This window comes from Lissotriton helveticus, chromosome 9 (assembly GCF_964261635.1).
Source record: "Lissotriton helveticus chromosome 9, aLisHel1.1, whole genome shotgun sequence".
NCBI lineage: Eukaryota > Metazoa > Chordata > Amphibia > Caudata > Salamandridae > Lissotriton > Lissotriton helveticus.
The window spans coordinates 1,136,780,181-1,136,802,439 of NC_136070.1; the positions used below are offsets into that span (position 1 = coordinate 1,136,780,181).

General features: G+C 47.8%; 1 protein-coding gene across 8 annotated transcripts in view; it reads right to left on the reverse strand.

Annotated features, from left to right (window-relative positions):
- The window catches only part of SLMAP (sarcolemma associated protein), a 1,084,481-nt gene that overhangs the window by 700,570 nt on the left and 361,652 nt on the right, over nt 1–22,259 (reverse strand). For all 8 annotated transcript variants that reach the window (XM_078661565.1, XM_078661566.1, XM_078661561.1 and 5 more), the window contains exon 7: nt 19,100–19,171. In XM_078661565.1, coding sequence (XP_078517691.1) covers nt 19,100–19,171 — 72 coding nt within the window. The remainder of the gene's footprint in view (nt 1–19,099; nt 19,172–22,259) is intronic.

A 22,259-nucleotide genomic window follows, 5' to 3' on the forward strand; every position in this document is an offset into this window, starting at 1 on the left:
TATTGGATCCATCAGGGATAGCGGTTGCAAAGTTGGCGTTGGTCCAGGTCTCTGTGAGGAAGGGGACATTGAAGTCCTAGATTTCTATGGCGTATCTGTGCAGGGAGCACACATTGAGGAGGATGCAGTTCAGTGGGTAGTGTGTGCTGGGGTCCGGAGGTGGGCGAAGGTGCAGCAGCAGTGCCTGTAGGAGATCGGGCCTTGGGTGTTGCTAGGCATCGAGAGCTGGCAGTTATTGCTGCATCCGGGGTTGAGCTCATAGAGGGTACTGGGGTTGTAGCGGAGGCAGGTCGGAGGACCAGGGTTGTAGGAGAGTAGTGTCTGCTTCCTATGGTCACCCCCACTTTTTACTGTGATTCTCTGGTTTTTCGACATTAATGTGGCTGTGGGCCTGCTAACCAGACCCACAGCCCAGCTGTTCTCTCTCTAAATTGATACCATGTACTTTAGGTACATACCAGATTGGGTATTGGGTCACCTCTGTGAGCCCCTGTATAGTGTACCATAGGTACCCAGGGCATAGGTGCATCCAAGGCCTACCAGAGGCTGCAGCATGTATTATGCCACCCCTGGCTGGCCCTCCAAACTGACACCACAGGCTGATCACTCAGCTTGGGTAAGGTGGTGTAATCACCCCTTACTTAGATATAGTATACCTATATCTACCTTATATACAGACACATATGCACCTATAAGTAACTCCTATGGTAGGCCTCGACAATCCTGGAGGCTGAGTGCTTGGTTTTATGTGAGAGGGTGCCCTAGCATGAGCTGAGCCCCTCTGCAGCTTTCGGAACCATCTCCTTATAGCTGTTCTACCATATAGCCATACCATATACTCTTAAGTGCATTATAATCCTTGTGGTTAATGCTAATTTTGGTTTGGCTTTATCAAAACACGACATGTAAGGTGTCAAACACTTTGGAATACTACCCCCCCCCCCCAATTCTGGCAGCGGGGGTAGCATTCCACACTTCTAGAGGGAAAAGACATGTATGTTACTGCTTTACCCGGTTAAAGTTAAACAGAGCCTCAGCATCACAAAATGGATGCTGCTGCCACAGACACGAGTCTGACCTGTTGCTGGGGGAAACTCCAGCAAGGGCAGCCTGGACAATAGGTTTCCTGTCCAGGGAAGTGCCAGCACCTCCCCAGACAGGGGTTTTGTGTATTGGGGCAGGGAGGGCTGCATTCAGTGAATGCATCTAGACACTGCCTGGGGCACACAAGGTGCTCCATGCATAGCTCGGTTCAAACCAGTTGCTGGGGCACTCCAGCCCCAGCTCTGGCGCTAAACTGGACAAAGGGAAAGGGGTGTAACCAACCCCTTTCTCCGGTCCACCCATAGGAGGTACCTAGGCAGGTAATCCAGCCCCTTAGCTAAGTATTAAAGCCGTGTCTCCAGGACTTTAGATTATCCTGGAAAGAAACTTTGATACAGAACTCTTGGACCTTCGACATTCTATTCTGACTAGAAGACGGAAGACATCTCCCTTGTGGTCAAGGAGTGACCACCCTGTGCAAACAGGCACCACCAGTAACTTGCCAGTCTGCTTTGTCGACGCTCCCACCGGAACCCGAAGACTCCGCGACACAGGAACTGGACTCTCAGACTTCTCCAACTCTGATCCACATCCCCAGCAAAGTTGAGACCCGTGGCGGACACGAGAGACGTGGGACCGGACACCCTGGACATCCAGCATTTTGCTAACTGCTCGACTACCGAGAACCTCGCAGTTATACATTGGGTTAAGAGAAGCCCGAAACCCGAGCGACATTTGCACCGAAGCTCAGCCCTCCACACTCCACAAGTGCCGCGTGGGGCACGCTCCTGCATTTCAGCTCAACGCGTCTTCCCGGTTCCTTGCCCGTTGGCTAGTTAGCCCCCTGAAGACTTTTCTTTAATACTAAACTGCTTTCCTGGTTGCTCCAGGCCTGCTCCAGCTTCGCTTCAAAGGAGAAGCGCCACAGACCTTGCTGGTCTGCAACAGAGCCAATCTCGACATCCTGCGTGGGTTGCGGTTGCGAAGGCTTGTTGGGTCCAATCCGGATACCGACACCGCAGTCAACTAGATCCGTCGTGGGACAGCTCGAATCCAGCGCCTGGTCATCATCGATGCCTCCTGGACCTCGTGGCTGAAGAGACAAACTCACCTTCTTCACCTTCAAGCACGCAACATCGCCTGGTTCCTTCCTGGTCACTGGCTAGTGACCCAGACTCTGTCCCCTCTGCTTTCAGGTTCTTCACATCGCCGATCCACCCTTGGATCCACCCGGACACTTTTCCTCTGGTCGCCTGCAGCACTTCTTTGCAGATCTGCATAGAAAACAACTACGAAACCCGACACGAAAAGACACCTATGCACCCGGCTTCCCTGGGTGAGGTAACACGAGTACTCCGGTGCTCCCGTGGGTCTTGACTCTTGAAGTGTCCTAGTTTAAAAGGGTTCCATCCTAGTCCATCCGGAAGTGTCCTTAAACAGTAACTTTGTAACTTCTTTGTTTCCCATTATAAGTCAATGGTAACTCGCGACTGTGTTTAGACACTGCACGCGTCTCCCGTGGGCCTCCTACTTCCTAACCTTTGGTTGTTTAGTGTAGTCCCAGCGATTCTACAGGCCCTAGGCCTGCTGTCTAACTCTCACGTGGTTCTTATACCACTGCCTTAGTATATGGTTTGTGAGACCCCTAGGGCATAACTGTATTTGTGCAACTTATCGTATTCTAATTGAGTAATTTGTGATGTACTTTGACCTCTGACCTCATAATGAGTGCAGAGGGGTTGTGTTATAAATAAATACATATATATTTGATATATACCTTGTGTGGTGTCCTCATTTGGTATTCAAGGGATTATAATTGGTAAAACAGCTTGCTTCACATGCTCTCTGAAGTCTTAGCCTAAGACTGCTGGTCCATGCTACCACTGGGATAGCTTGCCTATAATGTTGACTTTACAACCACCATCAATAAGGGTCGATTACACTGGTGCAAGGTGCCCACTAGAATAGTGGACATCATATGCCAGGCTAACGTCTCACAAGGGGTCCCTAGCGCTAGTCGTGGTCGGGTTGCAGACAAGCACATACGGGCTTGCCTTTGGCTCGCCAGTGGCGGGACGCACAGCGGCTGCCATTAACCCCTTCGACGCTGATGACGAGCTGGGCTCGTCATGAGGTAGCCTCCTCGCACGCTCATGACGAGCCCAGCTCGTCACGTAACATGCGATTTTAAAAAACTCAGCGTACGGGCGGAATTCCGCCCGCACACATGCGGTTAAGGAGGGGTCGAGGGAGGGCGGTCAGCAGGGAGGTGGGAGCATCACACTGTGGGGGGGGGGGGAGAGTTTGCTGGGGGGCAGCAGCGGCAGGGAGCACAGGAAAGAAAATATCTGGATAGAAAGAGGGGGCTTAAGAGAAAAATGGAGAGCAAAACCGAAAGAGAAAAAAAGAAAGAGCAAAAAGAGAAAAACGGGTACAGAGGACGCAGAGTATAGTGCTATTCCACTAGACCACCAGGGTTGAGGCGCAGGCAGGAGCCTGCAGGTGGAGGAGGGCCTCGAACACCTACCTGGCACAGAAGGTACGGGCTCAGAGGGAAGTCCCTCAATGGTGGACTTAAGTTGAACTTTTACTTCCTTTCCACTCCTTTAACAATGATTTAGAGTCAGACATGGCCTTGTTGGTAGTCGCAGTAAAGGTAAGTTTGCAGATCAAACTAAATATAAATTACTATCGGCTGGAATTTAGCAATCAAACATTTGCCAGCTTTTTGAGTCAATCAGTCATGTTTCCAGGATGCCACCACATTTTAATAACTAGACTAAAGAAATCTCATATCCCAACCCAACGTGTTTTCTCTAGGTGTTAGCAAATTGACATCCGAAATATGCCAATAAATTAATAAAACGAGGAGACTACAGAAGAATCCCTTGAGAATGGGAAAAGTATTATATTCAAAATAATAATGAAAAGTATTATGAACATTTTCAAACGTGTTAACCATTGTTAACCAATAGTATAGAAAAGCTCTCCAGTAGACATTCCAGCTCGTCAGCTATGCCGGATACTGGTGTACTATATGCTTTGATCTACGTTAGGTATTGTATACTGTTAAAAGTTGTTTATTTTACATAATCAGATTTTACCCTAAAATGTAGGTGGAAATCCAAATTAATAAACAGATGGACACATACAAAAGGGATTCGTTAAGGCCCAAACCACCAGCACTCCTCCTCCTCGTCATTATTGATTGCATATCTTTAAATTTTATGAACCATTTATTGAACTATAATTAGGACAGAAGGCTTAAAAAAAAGGAACCCAGTCAGGGCCATCCATTAAACATTTTCAATGGTGTCTTGAAAAGCCTGGGAATAAAAGAAGTTCAGCCGGAGTCATCATTAGAACCACAAGTCCAAATCAGATTTATTAGACTTTCGATCACAGCACAGCCTGCCAGATACTGGAATCTAATTGTAGACGGTAAATGAGAGTAAAAGGAGATGATGGAGTTTAAACTAGTATCCTGTGCTCAGAGTGGTTAATGAATTAGAAGGAATAGTTGGAGGTGGTTAATCCTGTGGATACGGGTTATTCCTGTCGAGCCATAAAGTAGTGTGTGTGTGTGTGTGTGTGTGTGTGTGTGTGTGTGTGTGTGTGTGTGTGTGTGTGTGTGTGTGTGTGTGTGTGTGTGTGTGTGTGTGTGTGTGTGTGTGTGTGTGTGTGTGTGTGTGTGTGTGTGTGTGTGTGTGTGTGTGTGTGTGTGTGTGTGTGTGTGTGTGTGTGTGTGTGTGTGTGTGTGTGTGTGTGTGTGTGTGTGTGTGTGTGTGTGTGTATATATATATCTCTCTCTCTCAAAACAAAACCTCTGGGGGAGGGCAGAGCGAGAGAGAGCGAGAGAGAGCGAGAGAGAGAGAGCGAGAGAGAGAGAGCGAGAGAGAGAGAGCGAGAGAGAGAGAGCGAGAGAGAGAGAGAGCGAGAGAGAGAGCGAGAGAGCGAGAGAGAGTCTGTGTGTGTGTGTGTGTGTACATATATATATATATATACATATATAAATACATACATATATATATATATATCTCAAGATCTATCCCAAAAGGAGAAACGTTTTATTTACGAAATAAATGAAATACCAGTGTTTGTAAAGCGCACAACTACCTCCAAAGTGGCGTCCCGACGCTGGGGGCGTCGGGACCATTAAGCGAGCTGTTGCCCAGAGTCACATGGTGCTGGGCTAACTTGCCGCCGGCACCGGGGATCTAACCGTGAACCCCGTAGTCCGCAGTCATTCATGGCCACTCCGCCACACCTCTTCCACAACTCTTAATATGACAGCAGTTCTTAAAGGGGTCATCAGTGTGAGCAATATTGCTTTAAATATGATTTTTAGTGGGTGGTGTTTGGTTTAATTTAAAGAAACTAAAATGCCGGTTTTTTAGTTGAAAGACTAATTATATTGCAGTCCGGTTTTTGTCATGAGCCAGAAAGGTGTTTGATGGGACTTTGAAAGACTAAAGAGAACACTGTTTAAACCCCATGAACAGCGTTTAGCAGTGTTTATATGATAACTCAAGATGAGTATTAATTTTGTTGTTACTAAACACTGAGAAGCTAAAGTGGTCTTTTTTGCATATAGTTCGTATTGTCTCTCTGTAGTGTGTACACGTCTTTAATTTTGCTGCTATAAATAGTTCCTCATTTATAGTAGTAGTAGAAAGAAGCTTTATTTCGATATATACACATCTTGAAAAGCATTACAATAGAATAAAATTATTTAAAAGAGAAACTCATTGCATTAATACAAACATTTCATTCCTTATTTAAAACATTCGATTTGTACAGTGGCACAGGTAAGAAAGGAGTTTATGGCAAAATCAGTAGCCTCGAGGATCGAGTTCGCCAGGCCCAACCCAGAAATTTGGCAAGGCAACAAGCAAAGAAAGGGCAGGGGTCAGATCTTAGGATTCGTAGAGCCTCTAAGTGGGATCTAGTGCCAAGACTCCTGCAAAGTGACTTCAACCAAATGCGGCACGGGACTATATACCCTGGACATGCGAACAATAGGTGAGGAACTGTCTCGAGCCTATTTACACAGAAGGGGCAATAAGGTGTCGTTTGCGCCGGTACCTTCCAGCTAGCAGTCAGTTTCCCCACTGGCAATAAGCCCACCCTGAATTTAAAATATAGAGCCCTATCCCAGGATTTAGAAATCATGTCCAAATATGGTTCGCAAAAGGGGACTTCCTTAATCATCAAAAATTCAACAGTAGTTTTACACAAATTGGAATTACAATTTCTACCATCCGACACCCATGACCAGTATAACTTCTTAAGAGTCTGCTTAGAGGAGGAGCTTAGCGCGCACCCAAGATGGTCGCGTGAGCTCAGAGCTCCCGGACCTTCGCCACCTCCATCGACTATCCTGCATCTAATCCTGATTTGGACGACGGGCTTCTGTGGTCGTGAACCTGCTGATCATTTATCCGTTGGCGGATTTCGCTTTGGTCTCCGGGAACCTGAGATATGGCTTTTTGAATATTTGCGGCCTGCTCCATGGCACTGCCCCGGGCTTGCCTACTCTGCCAGCCAGGTAGTAATTGAATAACAACGGCCTGCGTTAACCTCCCTTGCCCGGTCTTCTACTTTCGGTTTCGATTTTGATGATCCTACGTCATTGACCTTACCTTGGTCGCCCGGGTTGCTTGCTTCACTCATTTATTCGCAACATCGCTTGGAGATCTGGACTTTCTTGCTCTTTGCCTAGTGACTGGTCCTCACTTTATTCCTTGAGCTTCTGCGGGCACATCGAGTGTAGCCATTTTCACTAGGTCTCAGACTACCCTCCGGGGCACACGACCTAAGATGGCCACCAAGCCTGAAGCGGAGAGGCGCAAGACCAGACCGGCAGCTCGAGGAGGTTCTGTCCAATCCAACGTCATGGACCGATATACCCTCACTAAGAGCTCTCCGAGCGGAATGGCTAAACCCCCGGCCGGCATTGAGGACGCATCCCTTGAAAGACGTCATGTGCGCCATTGCTGGGATGAAGGCCGCGATGGGACAACAGTGTGAGGCCCTAACCCACAAGCTGGACACTGTTGCCATAGATGTTAATCTAATCAGGGCGGATCTTGCAAAAACCAACGAAAAGGTCAAGTCTCTCGACCTGAAGACTACTAGTCTCATCGCCGACGTCTCTGACCTACAGACGGAGGTCGGTAATCTGAGATCCGCCCGTGACTATCTCTCCCGTCGCTTGGACGATTTTGAGGGCCGAGCACGATGGAACAACGTCCGACTGGTCGGTGTCCCGGAGAAGACGGAATCGTCAGCTGTGGACCTACTGGTGGAGGACCTTGTCCTAAATCATTTAGCGCCCAAGGGCCTGAGCAAATTCTTTGCAGTAGAACGGGCCCACCGTGTCCCGGGTGGCCCGCCCAAGCTGGGTGCCTCTCCGCGCCCCATCATTGCGCGGATTTTCAACTTTCGTGACAGGGATGTGATACTGCAGGCTTCCCGCACATCAGGCCCCACGGAATATGAGAACGCTGCGGTCAGCTTTTATCCGGACTTCACCCAACAAGTCCAGAAGCAGCGGCTAGGATTTCAAGGAGTGAAGAAGAGACTGAGAGACAGGGACATGAAATATGCCATGCTTTTCCCGGCTCGATTGCGTATCGTCCACAATGATAGAACATTTTTCTTTGACCATCCTGAAGCGGCTAATGACTGGTTGGACTCGCTACCTACGGGGCGAGGGCGGTTTGAACAATCGGAACCTTCCGGTGGAGCGGAGGGCGGCCCGACGGAGCAGGAATAGGGAGCGACATCGGCTCCCGGACCAACGTTTTGACTTTCGGCAATGGTTCGATGCTATACTGATAATGATTGCAACTCCATTGTCTTATTGGGGTGTGGGTGAGGGGCGGGTGAAACTTCCTCCTCTGGGGTTCTTTTCGTAGATTAGTTGTATGTTAGGGCGACAGGCACGCTGCGAGTTGGGGTGGCTTTTGAGTCTAACGCAGGGGTGCGGGGTGGGGGGTATGATGTTGTTTTGGGGGGTTGGGAAGTTCAGGGATGTGTTTCTTTGTTTTTTTCAAGGCATAATGCTGATGATCTTCTGTGTTGTGGTGTCGCGGCTGGCGTGGGGGGAGACTTGGGGTGGACTCTGGGATGGGGGGTAGGGGACTACGGATACTGTGTTGGAACGTCAATGGTTTGGGAGACAGAATTAAATGGGGAGTGGTCTTGCAGTTACTGAGACGCTTGTCCCCTGATGTGGTTTTGCTTCAGGAGACGCACTTGCTGGGTAATACGTGCCACGCCATGAATAGGCGTGGCTATCGTCTCATTGCACACTCAGGTTTCACTTCTGGCTCCAGAGGGGTGGGCATTCTAATCCGGACCTCCCTCCCCCTAGCTGTTGACGACATTATACTTGATGATAGAGGGCGGTACGCCGCCATTGTGGGGCGTTGGGAGGGTAGGGTGGTTACACTATTTTCTGTTTACATACCCCCAGGTCTTCAAACTACGACCTATGCAGATTTGGGAAGAGTGATTCTGGGAGTCCCCGAGGGTTTGCTTGTGGTCGGGGGAGACTTTAATTCAGTGGTATCTGGGATGTGTGATCGTTACCCTCCCTGAGTTCTCGCTAAGTTCCAATCCTGGCTTGGGGACTTCATGGAGGCGCTGGGGCTGACCGATTGTTGGCGATTACATCATCCTAGGCAACAACAGTATACCTTCCACTCTGGGGCCCACGGCAGCCTTTCGAGATTGGATTATGTTTTGATGCCCTCCTCCCAGACTTCCCGTATAGGGGAGGTGAAACATCTTGCCAGGGGTATTTTGGATCATTCCCCACTGTGGTTGGTTGTGAACGCACATGGGGGATCGGAGGGTCGAGTGGCCCCGATCAACCCATGGTACCTCCGTGATCCCAAGATTAGAGCGGAACTACTTAAGACAATTGATCACTACTTTGCCGAAAATGTGGGGTCAGTATCCTCTTCTGTCTCCTTGTGGGAGGCGTACAAAACTGTAATTCGGGGGCAGGCCCTCTCGTCGATTGGCACTGTTACGAGATGTAGACGAGAGGAGGTTGTTCGTCTTGAGACTGAAATTACCGTTCTTGAGGGAGAGTTGGATGCTGGAGTCTCCCCTGAGAGGCTTCATCTGTTGGACCTAAAACAACATGAGTACAGAGCTCTGCTGACTGATGCAGCGAAGGAGTTGAGTCGTGAACAGCAGGGACGTCTGTATGATGTGGGAGATAAGGCTGGGAAGTTGCTTGCTTGGTTGGATAGGAGAGAATGCGCGAGTCGAGTGGTTCCTGTTATAGTTGACGCGAATGGTGAAAGTATCACGGACCCTGCTGGGATTGTTGAGAGGTTCGCCGATTATTTCCGGGTGGTGTACTCCCCTGTGTCCGATAGACCGGAGCAGGACTCCCACATGCTTTTACGCGATATCTCGCTACCATGTTTGTCTGAATCTGAGCGGGACCTGCTGGAGGCTCCGCCTACGGCGGACGAAGTTGCGACCGCTATCCGTTCGATTCGCTCCGGGAAGGCCTCGGGCCCTAATGGACTCCCTATAGAACTCTACAAGCTTCGTCCGGATGTACTGGCACCGTATATGCGATCTATGTTTCTGGAATCACTGGCGGAAGGGTTTCTTCCTCCTGACCAGAGATTGGCTTCCATAGTGGTTATACATAAAGAGGGTAAGCCACGTGACCGCTGTGAATCGTACAGGCCTATTTCCCTAATAAATGCTGAACCCAAGATCCTGGCCAAAGTTCTTGCTAATCGTCTGGTGGCTGTTATAGGCGATCTGGTTCATCCGGACCAGTCCGGATTTATACCACATCGCAATACGGCACTTAATCTTCGGCGCTTGCATGGAGTCCTCGCGCGAGCCGGGACATTGAGAGAGTCGGCCATCTTGGCGTCTTTGGACGCCACCATGGCGTTTGACACGATTGAATGGCCCTATCTTTGGGCGGTCCTCTCCAAATTCGGGTTTGGGCCCACCTTTATCCGTTGGGTTTGATTGCTTTATGCTGATCCCTTAGCCCAGGTAGTGGTGAATGGACGTGTCTCGGCCTCCTTTGTTCTCGGTAGAGGTACGCGCCAGGGCTGTCCTCTGTCCCCACTCTCGTTTGCCCTTGCTTTAGAGCCACTGGCGGCTTGGCTGCGATGGGAACCATCCATGAAGGGTATTCGATGGTCTCCGGACTTTGAAGACCGTGTATCTTTGTATGCAGATGACATCCTTTTGTACCTCACATCGCCCCGACAGTCGTTAATCGTCCTTTTTGACGTTTTGACTTCTTTCCGTAAAAATTCCGGCTTAGTTATAAATTGGTCTAAATCTTGCGTTTATGTTCTCTCCGGTGATACTCCCCTCCTGCCCCGTGATTGTCCTATTCCGGTGGTACTAGATGGTTTCAAATATCTGGGAATCTTTGTCACCTTGGACCCCACACTTCGGTATGAGCGCAATCTGCTGCCCCCTCTCAGACGCCTTCGGGCGGCTGTCGGGACTTGGAGCAAGCTCCCCCTTTCTCCCTTGGGACGAGCTGCGTTGTTTAAGATGATGTCGCTCCCCCGATTCCTTTATGCGCTTCAAAACACGCTTGATGTAGTGCCAGCGGAATATTTTCGTGAGATTGAGAGTCTACAGCGGCAATTGTTATGGGGGGGCCGTCCTCGCATCGCCCTCTTGAAGCTTACACTCCCTTGGTACGATGGCGGCATCGCTCTCCCGGACATTCGTCGCTATTACTGGGCCTCTCAATTGGGGGCCATCAACCATGGCACCTACACTCCCCCACTAAACCCGGCTTTTGCGATGGACAGATGGTTGCTACCCGGTGGGGACTACAATAGGGCTCTATATGCGAAATCAGCTGGTGACACTCTTACGGGCCCCACCAAAACAGCAGTGCAGGTGTGGCGTAGAGCTACGGCAGCCACGGGATGGGCCGATAGGCCGACCCGGGCTACCCCACTATATGCTTCGGATAAACTGGGCTCCCTTTGGCAATCAAAGGGATTTGATCGGTGGGACATGATCGGGATCAGTAGGGTAGATGACGTATGGATCAAGGGCAGGGTCAAGACGTTTGAGGAATTGAAAGTTGAGTATGGGCTGAATGATAAGGAATTCTTCAGATATGCGCAAGTCCGGCATGCGGTCTTGTCTGTTTTTCCACTAGGCTCGGACGTGCCGGAGGCATCCCCGCTCGAGGATCGGATTCTGGATGGTCACGTTCCTGATAGCACGATCTCGTTAATTTATAAAAAGTTGATCAATACCAGGACTGATCTACTAGATAGTCTTCGAGGGTTGTGGACCGGAGATGGTCTGGAACTCGATGATGAGGACTGGCAGTCCGCTATTTCTTCCCCGAAGGAAGTAGCTATCCCGGCACGTCTTCGGTTCGTCCAACTGAAAATTCTGCATAGGGTGTATGTGACCGGCCCACGTCTGGTTCGTATGGGATTTTCGATGGATGGCTTGTGCAGGCGTGGATGCGGTATGGTGGCTACATTCCTTCATATTATCTGGGAATGCCCTGCTGTGATACGTTATTGGAACCGCGTGCATGAAGTAATGAGTGAGGTCACGGGAGTGCGCTTAATACCTGAAGCGAGAAGATGCTTGTTGAATGTCTGGGAGCCGAATGACTACAATCGAGCGCAGCTCCGCTGGGCGACCTTGGGAAACATGGTAGCCAAGCGTGATATTGCCCAATTGTGGGGAGCTCAGAAGCCTCCGACACTTCTGGGATGGACACAAAACATGGATTGGTGCATGTTTCGAGAAAGAACTGTGTATGTTTCCCGTGGCAAACCAGGCACGTGGGGGAAAGTGTGGACCCAATGGAACGCATACCGTGGAGATACATGTACTCCCCCAATGTCGGAATTTGATGCTGATTTGTCTTCCTCCCAACCTGACGTTTCCTCCGCAGGAACATAGCTGTTTTGTATGTATTTTGGTCTCCTTCCCCCCCCCCTCTCCCCCCCCCAATTATTGATTGCACTACTGCTTGATTCCTCTATGTACCCCCCCCCCACGGACCACGTGATGACACGTTTTAATGCACTGCCTTGTTTTGTATTGTTCTTTTGTTTTCTTGTTTTAAAATCAATAAAAAGTTTTCACAAAAAAAAGAGTCTGCTTAGGCGGGGCGGTTCTGTTAGCCCATGCTACCTCAAGGCCCAGATTAAAAAGAAGGCACTTGACTTCTTTTTAACCAACGGACTTTATACCAACCAGGTGTTAAAAGCAGTTCCCTTAGGCCTTCAGCGTAGCTAAACAGTTCTGGAACCCTCCAGATTCGTGCCCATAAGAGATGGGGACGCAGCCTCGCCTGGTCGCTTATTGGGCGAGTACCCATATCTAAGAGGAGTGGAAGAACAGGTGTACTATGCGGTAAGCCCATAAGGTCTTTGTGAAATTTGTTTTCCGAGCTGGTTAAAGAGTCTACTTTCTGGACACCCCATAGTTCGGACCCATAAAGGGCTGCACTCACCCCCTTTGCCCTATAGATGTCCAATACAGGGCAAATGGGTTTAAGAGGGGAAGCCCGTTGTTCTTTCAAGAGTGCCCCTACCACCCTCTTGTGAGTCAACAATACCTTTTGATGATGTGGTTTCCAGGTCATGGAATCGCATAGGTGGATGCCCAGGTAATCAAACTCTTTTACCCTCTCGAGTGGGACGGAATCCAGGGAAGGTGGAATAACAGTTTTCCTCGGGGGGTTCAAGACCAGGAACTTGGTTTTACCTACATTAATAGCAAGACCCCTAGCATCACAGAAGTTCTTAAAACTGGAGAGTAGACATTGCAAGCCTGCTGGGGTTTTTGAGATCAGGAGGGTGTCATCTGCGAATAGGAGGGTAGGGATTTTCCTGCCAGCCAGGGAGGGTGCATCAGCTGGTTGATTAAGTAAATGCTCCACCACTCCGTTAACGTATAATGAGAACAGAGTGGGGGCTAGCACACAACCCTGGCGGACACCCCTATTCACAGGAATGCGTGCTGTTTTTTGGCCCTGGTCACCCCACCTGATCTGCGCGAAGTTATCCTCGTGCAACTTTATGAGCATATTAAGTAGATATGTGGGAATACCCAATGCATCGAGGACACACCACAGTTGATCTCGTGGGACCAGTTCAAAGGCAGTCCGTAAGTCAATAAATGCAAGGTACAGACTGCCCTTGCCCAGTACAACCACTTTCCAGTAGATCATTAATAACCGGAATGTCTGTTCGATGGTCCCCGTGCCAGATCTAAACCCAGCCTGATAATCCGAGAGTATTTGCTCTTCCTCGACCCACTGCAAGAGCCTTCCTAAGACTACCTTGCCCGCTACCTTCTGTGAGGAATCTAGCAGGCTGATTGGACGGTAGTTAGCGGGGTCGTCCCGGTTCCCTTTTTTAAAAATTGGGACGACCTCCGCCCCCTTACATGAATCCGGCAGGCGCCCGCCCATCAAGGCAGCATTTAGAAGTGAGGCAATAAGACTACTCCACTCTTCTATATTAACCCTAAGTAGGTCACCAGGAATGCCATCAGGTCCCGCAGCCTTATTCGGTACCAAGGACTTAATCGCCCCCGCTACTTCTTTGGTAAGAAAGAAATTGACCTCATTGTGATCTGAACCTTCAGTGTACGGAAGGTACATCGAGGTGACTGGAGTGCCCCCAATTAGGGAATAAAGCTGAGAAAAATGGGTAAACCACGCCTCCCCAGTTATATTGCATGTCAATAGGGAGTCTTCAGGTTTGTTCCTTACTCGCAACAGTTCCCAAAAGCCCTTCGAGTCTTTCCTGGAGCTAGCCGCAATTAGATCAGACCAGAATTGGGTTTCATGCTCGGCCCTAGCCAAGGCTAGTAGCTTTTCCTAGCAAGACTAATATGTCTACTGAGGCCAGATTTCACTGCTCTAATGAGTTCGCGTTTTGCAGAACGGCAGGTAGAAGAAAACCAACTCACTCCCCCCTTAGGGGCACTTCTTTTCTTATCCCTAGTGCCTGCTGGGTGGATACTGAACAATTCTCCTAGAGCTTTAACTGTCTCTATAAAGAGAGTCGGGACATCCGTTTTACTAGGACCCGGGGAGTCTAACCGTGATTTCACGTTGGACATTGTGGATTTTACTAGTGACATCTTTCCATCATCCACAACAACTTTTTTCCATTTGAGCCGCCTACCGCAATTCGAAGGGCATACTTTGTGCGTTGATTTCCAATTATGTACGGGTAAACTTGAAGTCATGCCCAACCAAGGGGGGGACAAAGTCAAAGCTAGTGGATTGTGATCACTATCAGTAGATGACAAAACCTCCATATCTAGCAAGTGTGCCCAGAGCCTGTAATTCAGGAGTATGTAATCAATCCGTGAGGTATAGCCTACCCTATTGTATGTATGTATGTGCCCCTTTTGAGTCAGACCTAGATCTGCCATTGGTTGCCCTTAAGCCAAATTCCATACAGAGGGCATTAAGATCTATAGCGCTCTGTGTCCATTTTTTAATAGGTTTAAGAGTGAGCAGGGGAATACCTCTCCTAGCATCTTCTTCCCAGATATCAAAGATGTCCCCACTAGCAAGTGGTTCAAACGAACAATTAAGGTCCCCAGCTAATAAAACAAAAGAGTCAGCATTACAAGATCCAACTTCCTCCTCAATGCCTGTGTGTGGCAACATTGAGACACCACCCCTTGCCCCCCTTAGGTAGATATTAAAAACTTCTAGCTTTTTCCTACCTAAGCCTTTGATTGATAATCTCTGCAGGTCAGGTGATTTTGTGGGCATATGCCTAACAGATAGACCCAATGAAATACTAACCCAGATTAAAAGGCCGCCCGACGGGCGGCCTTTTCTGCCGGGTAGTTGTGATGCAGGCACAAAGTAGATGGTATAACCCACCCTGTGTCGAGGTTCTAAGCACCAGGTTTCCTGCAGAAGGCAGATCCCGAAGGATTCGACAAGAGAATTCCAGTCCGGAATGTCAATGTTACGAGCAAGACCTGCTACATTCCAACTAAGGACCCTTAGCGTTGGGCTCCCAGCAATCCTCGGGCCTAATAGAGAGGCAGGCACGGGGGGGATCACAAGCAGGGCCAAACCTCCTTGTCGCAGGCAGCGACAATAGGTCCGCAGCAACTTCCCCCGCTAGAGTTTGAATACCCTCCACCCTTACAATATTGGTTACCGGGAGTTCGGAATCAATGACCGCATTAGATCTTTGACTGGTTGCAAGCACCGTTGACCGTGGTGATAAAGAGGTCTGGAACAAAGTGCTAGAGACATGAAGTTCCTTATGGGTAAAATTTCTCGGCATCCCCAGGTCAACCACAACATCCGAATTTAATTGGCCTGAAGAGTGTGTTACGACAGAGGAGAAATCTGTAACACTAGGCATTGACCTGTCAAGGTCCTTTACTATTCCCCTTGGTGGACTGCCCTCGCTAAAATTACTTTCAGAAATCCTGTAATCATTTGTCGGTGAGTGCATTTTGGCCTTAACATCAGGTGGTAGTCCCAGAGGCAGGGGGAGTCAATCTACCTCTTCTAGACAACCAAACCTATTGAAGGTTGGTGCCCCATGCCACCTATTATTTGGGCCTTGCCATCCTTCTCTCACCCCTCCACGGGCCAAGTATCGAACCAATGACCAATCCCCCCCCATAGTTTAGACTAGGACGTGGAGGATAAAAAAATGTTAGTGGTCTCACTACAATGGGTGAATTCTCCCCCCCTATATTCCACGAGCATATGTGTTGGGCCGTCTGTGGATCCTCAAATGAGACTACAATGCAGTCACCTGGAATGGTTTTAGGTGAAGGTCCTATCCAGGGGACTCTACGCACCATTAATATTTTACTTCTCAGGTGGTTTGGAATCTGCCTGTTTGTATTCAACCAATGGATAACCTTGTTTTTGAGGGACTGGTAATTTTCCTGATAATGGCTCCCTATTTCAGGAACACCAGCTATTACCGCCACATAGGGCCTTGCATCTGGGGGAAGATCTATATATCCCCCTCAAAAGTTATCTTTGTTTTGTGGGCCCTGTAAGATGGTACAATGGGCCTTATATCCTTCAACCTTGGGGCAACGCCTTCTTTATATGGTATAGTTGGTTGTTGCAAGAGGTGCTTTGATGGCTTTGGTGGTGGTTGGGGGGTTTTATGTTCACAACCCTTCGTACGTGGTTTAGGTATTGGCCTATTAGAGGGCGGTGCTGGTGGAGTAGTGGTAGATGTTATAGTAATTAGTTCAGCTTCTGGGGGGGTACTAATTTTATTAACTTGGAGACTAAGGCTTGCTAGGGTTAAGATACTTTTTTCTACCTCTAGAAGGTGGTTTTCAATGCGTGAGAGTCTTAGATCCAGGGGAGTTAAAAGCTTTTTTAGGGTCGTCCATACTATTTTTAGGAATTCCTCATCTCTTCCCTCTGTCTCACGGAATTGTATCCCATTGGCCTCTTCTATGGTGTCTATATTCGTGGTGTCCAAAGATGAACAGTTCTCATCTACGCTAGGGAGCTCCTGTTCTGGGGCTACGGTCCTTTCTACTTCTCTTTGTGGAGGCAAGTTTCTATCAATTGGACAGTGTGCCCCAGCAACTTTGGCCCTCTTCCGTAAGTAGGCAGATCTTAAGTTGCGTTTTCTTTTGTGTACTATACCCTTAGTGTTGGGGCCCAAGGAGTTAACGTGTTCCTCAGTAGTGGGTGGAGTGTTTGCAATATGAGTGCCCAAATCCATTTCAGTGGCAATCAGGGGGAAATTCTGACTAGGATGTAATTGGATGGGACCTGTAGTAGAGATTGCCACAGGTGGTGAGAGTGGGGTGTGGGGACCTGTAGTAGAGATTGCCACAGGTGGTGAGAGTGGGGTGTGATGAACATCAGCCTGCATAGTAATAAGTCGTGGGTTTATTGGTTGCTCGGGAGTTTTTGCAGTTGCTATATGGCCTAAAGAAGATTTTTTTAGACATAGCAACATTTTGTGACAGTCTTCTAGCTTCATCTAAATCTAGGGAAACTCGTTTTTGCATTTTGGTGATTTCATTATCTATGGCAGTGTTTGTTCTAGTTATGAAATCATCTAGGGTCCCATTCAGCATCTTACCACCCTTTGCAGCCTTGCTACGGCTTACCCGCGTACACATGGTTCTAGTAGAGTCTTGTTAGGCGAGAGTTGTGATGGAAATAGCAAACAAATAATTCCAATGGGGATGGGATGACGTAAATAATATGGCCCAGTCCAGTCTCTCAAGACCTCGAACGGCCTCAAACGGCCCGCCCTTTGCCCGGGCTTAGCCTCGAGCTCAGTCCCGCGCGCGTCCCGAGTGCGCGTGGCAGGTGCCCCTTAAATAATGGAGGTGGTAAAAGGGGCGGGAAGAGGATCAGCTGCGGCCGATCAGCGCCGCTGTGCACGCTGGTCCTCGCAGTCCCGCCTCTGTCCGTGTGTAGGGAAAGGATGATCAGCACAGAGTTCGCTGGGCCTCGGACGGCCAGGCAGGTCCCAAGGACGAGATCCCCAGCAAAGTTTCTGTTACCACGAGCGGCGCCCGCGAAGCGGGCGCCGCGAGGCGTGGCGTAGTGGCCGGCAAAGACGATGTGGCAGGCTCCGCTGCTACGTGATCCAAGTAAGGTACAAGGAGGTTCCCACACAACACAGTCTCAGCAAGCTCTTATCAGCTGGAAGGGGCGGGAAGGGGACCAGCTGCGGCCGATCAGCGCCACTGTGCACGCTGGTCCTCGCAGTCCCGCCTCTGTCCGTGTAGGGAAAGGATGATCAGCACAGAGTTCGCTGGGCCCCGGACGGCCAGGCAGGTCCCAAGGACGAGACCCCCAACAAAGTCCCTATCACAACGAGCGGCGCCCACGAAGCGGGAGCCGCGAAGCGCGGCGCAGTGGCCGGCAAAGACGACGCGGCAGGCTCTGCCGCTACGCGATCCAAGCAAGGCACAAGGAGGTTCCCACACAACACAGTCTCAGCAAGCTCTTATCAGCTGGAAGGGGCGGGAAGAGGACCAGCTGCGGCCGATCAGCGCCGCTGTGCACGCTGGTCCTCGCAGTCCCGCCTCTGTCCGTGTGTAGGGAAAGGATGATCAGCACAGAGTTCGCTGGGCCTCGGACAGCCAGGCAGGTCCCAAGGACGAGATCCCCAGCAAGGTTTCTGTTACCACGAGCGGCGCCCGCGAAGCGGGAGCCGCGAGGCGTGGCGTAGTGGCCGGCAAAGACGATGTGGCAGGCTCCGCTGCTACGTGATTCAAGTAAGGCACAAGGAGGTTCCTCATTTATGTTGATTGGTTTTAAGTATAAAAAGAACTAACATGGTGCACCTCAGATTGAAAAAGGCAGTGTTACTGCCGAAACGCGTCTCTCTGATGTTCCTGTGCAACCTGACTGAATAAACAGGGGGCAATACCCTAACTCACAGTGCTGATTCCTTTTCTTATAAAGGAGTTTTGGGAGATATATATATATAAATATGATTCTTGTTTGCATAAAACTGACACATGGTAAGCAATCCACGATAGACAATATTACGAGAGCCAAAGTAAAACATCTTTCTCATCGTCCAAAACTAGCACAGCATTATATATAAATATGATTCTTGTTTGCATAAAACTGACACATGGTAAGCAATCCACGATAGACAATATTACGAGAGCTAAAGTAAAACATCTATCTCATCGTCCAAAACTAGCACAGCATTAAGTTACTTCAACTTGAAAAACTTGTAATTCTTGCCAATGCTACCCTATTAATCTCATTACGTTAAAGGGACATCCACAGAGGTAACTACTTTTGATTAAGCTTAATTGTGAATGGATGGCATTTCAACGTCTTGCAATTTACAAAAAGCTTCCACAAAGGTGCTCAACACTCTGAAGCCTTAATTCTCGTGGTACTTGCTAATAAACATGTTAAATTCTAAAACAAATAAACTCAGAGTTATGTCTATAAGGCGTACAAAACCACAAAGTAAAAAAAGAAAAAAAACTGTGCCACGTCAGAGGCACCAGATTACAATTGTGCTGTTATTTACAATGAATGGCTTACTTTTGAACATGCTTGTAATTGGTTTCCCATGGCTTCTAACCTTGATAAAAGTCGGTCTTCATCGATCAGGGCCTTCCAATACAAATACAAAAAACAATAGCGTTAATGGTGAAGTACAATTAGTTCAAACGCATCACAGACATATAATACGTAACGCTTGTTTCATCTCCTGAGAAAATCATCTCAAGTGTTTCAATGTAATGCTGATGCCTGCAGAGCAAACGGAGTGCACCGTTCTTCTGCTCTGAAGATTCTCTGGCAGACTTTCGGAATCACCTCCCCAGTGTATGAACCTCAACATGGCAGCAGGCTCTTTAAAGTGTCCATAACGGTCAGTATTTATTGTTTACATTAAAGACTATGTATTCACTTCTCCTCACGTGAATAGGCTGCTGACATCCCAAGACAAATACATTAATGCACTGAAGTACACTTTAGCGCGTTCCTTTAATAGAATGTAATGAAAGTTAAATGTAACAAATGAAATGCACTCTCTATAATTTATTCTGTAGTCTGTTATAATAGACCACTTCCATTGATGCATCAGAAGACCTTACACCAATAAGCTTACTAGGAAATATAGCATGATTTACAAGTTCAAATTATCATAAATAAGGGAGATGCATATAGCTTGAGCCTTGTTATAACGTACCTCACTTACCAGGGAATAATTCATCCTTTAATTATCTTTCACTTTGGTATGGTGGGAGACAAAGGTATCTTCGCTGCACTACGTACACCCAAAACACATTTGTGAAGCCTTATTTTGTGCAATTACATTTAGAGAAACTGAAGATATTGACAGAAGTGGCTTTAAACTCCTGTGAAGCAGGTTAAAGTTTGTGCAAGATTTTAGGATTTAGAAGATCTTTGTCTTTATAAACTCCAACCAGATACCTAAATGTAAATCGGTAAGTTATCTATTGAGGTAATGTTCAACTTGTGTGCTCCAATCATCAGCCACATTTTGTTTTCTGACAGGGTAGGGGGAAAAGTGGAAAAGTCTACTAGAACAGCACTGCCACAGACGTTGTACCTCAACTAAATGTAAAGGATTGTCAGACCAGTTAAAATCATGGCATTTAAAAAAGCAGATGAACAAGTTCCTCACCTCTGATAACCCTCTTTCTAGTGGAGATTCCTTAGTTTAGAATTCCGTCCATGTGCCAGACTGGATCTGCAAAGTTTTCTCCAGCAATGCTCCTACGTGCCGCTAGGTGGCGCCGTACAGCCGGCCGCCCCCCCCCCCCCCCCCCCAACCCCCCACCCTACCACTCGGTCCGTACCACCAAGAAGTGTCAGAGTGGAGCTTCATCTAAGTGCCATCCCTTTGCACTGATGTCTGGAGTTTTCCTTTGTGTGCCCTACTTCACATAGTTGTTAACAACTGATGGTACAATAGTACTGATTCTTAATTTGAGACCTTTTTAAATGCAAAAAGGGGCAACTCTGCATAACCGGGGAGGGTGGTGAGGAATCTGTGGTTAGACAGCTTATCCACCAGAAACCGCATTATCAAAAGGTAAGAATCTTGTTCTTCTCATGGATACTTCTAAACGTAGAATCCATGCCTTAGAAAAGACACAATAGCAGCACTTCCCAGGTGGAGTGTTTGCGGAGTAAACTCAATCCAGTAACTTCTACAGTCCTGAGTGGGCGAAATGTCCCTTTGGCAGACCTGGCTGTCAAGGCAGTAGTACTTTGTGAATGCATACTCCGATTCCTATGTCACAGATTGGCAGCTGTCACAGATAGACCCTCCAAGGGCCAAAACAGTGGTCATAGCCTTAGAACTGCTTGTACGAGTTCTCAAAAATTGTTGCAAGAGCATAGCAGATCTTGCACAAGGAATGAGCACAAGGAATGAGCATAGCGAACGCCCAATACATGGACATATACATACTATTACAGAAGTTGTTTGAATGGACAAGGGCCGAAATAAATATCGAGCAGTCTCTCATGAATTCAATAGACGATCTCTACCAATAGACTGTACCAATGATTCTATTGATTCTATACAAAAATGTGTGCAGATTGGATAAACTAAAAACGTGTTGCTTGGTAAACCCAATAGCATAAAAATACATTTTCTATCTCGGTTGTTATATATAGCTCAAACACTGCTTACAAAACTCCCCCAAAATGTCAAAAATTAAAATACTTAAAACTAAACACATTTATTTGGAATTATAAGGCACGATTAGTGCATACAACTACACTTATGAAAACAGCAAAGGATGGGAGGCGTGGGGTGTCCCATTATTGGTTGAAGGCACAATTCTGTCCAGCCCTGGACTGGCATATTACCCCCGCTTAAAAAAATGGGTCAAAGTGGAGCAAATTATTTTGGCTACGTGGCTTCACTATATTCTGTGATTACCATACAGAAATCAATTATCGCCTGCTACTATATTAACAGCCACTGGGGTCTTTACATCACTGGCAGTCAGTTAGTCGGAACGATGCAATAACGGCAGTTCCATCACCCATGACAACGATAATTTTGAACCCATGCTTCAAGCTGTATACGACTGGCAGAGGCTTAAGAAAATGTACTAATATCAGTCTGCCCAGAAGAGATTTTTTTTGTGTGTGTGGGGTTGGAGGAGAAGGACTCATCTATAGGAAAAAAATTAAACAATGAGCAGAAAAATACCAGCTTACACCTAGAGAGAACGTTAGATAGATTCAATTATCACACTGGCTGAGAGCTAAAGCGGTCCAAGACATGATACACAGAGATGTCCCCAATGAAACAAATGTTTCAAAATAAATATTTAAAGAAAGGGATACCCAGGGTATATAACTTAATCAACGACAAAAACAAACAGTATACACACATACATGCAAGCATAGGAATACGATCCAATTAATGACATTTTAGAGGTAGTTTGACAAAACATGGGTTAGAGCAGCAAATTCATTAATCCGTACTCAACTTAAAAAGAATGCATACAAAATGTTGGCCAGTGAGACTGAAAGCTATGTTTGGCAGTTCATATTAATGATGGTGGGGCTGTGAAAAGATGGGAACAAGGATCTATATATGGTGGTCATGTACCCAAATTCAAGTTTACTGGAAAGGGGTATTACCCAAATTAGGAAATTAACAGCAGTTATTATGCCAAATGTGGGTAAAAAATATGGAGAAGCCTTTTAA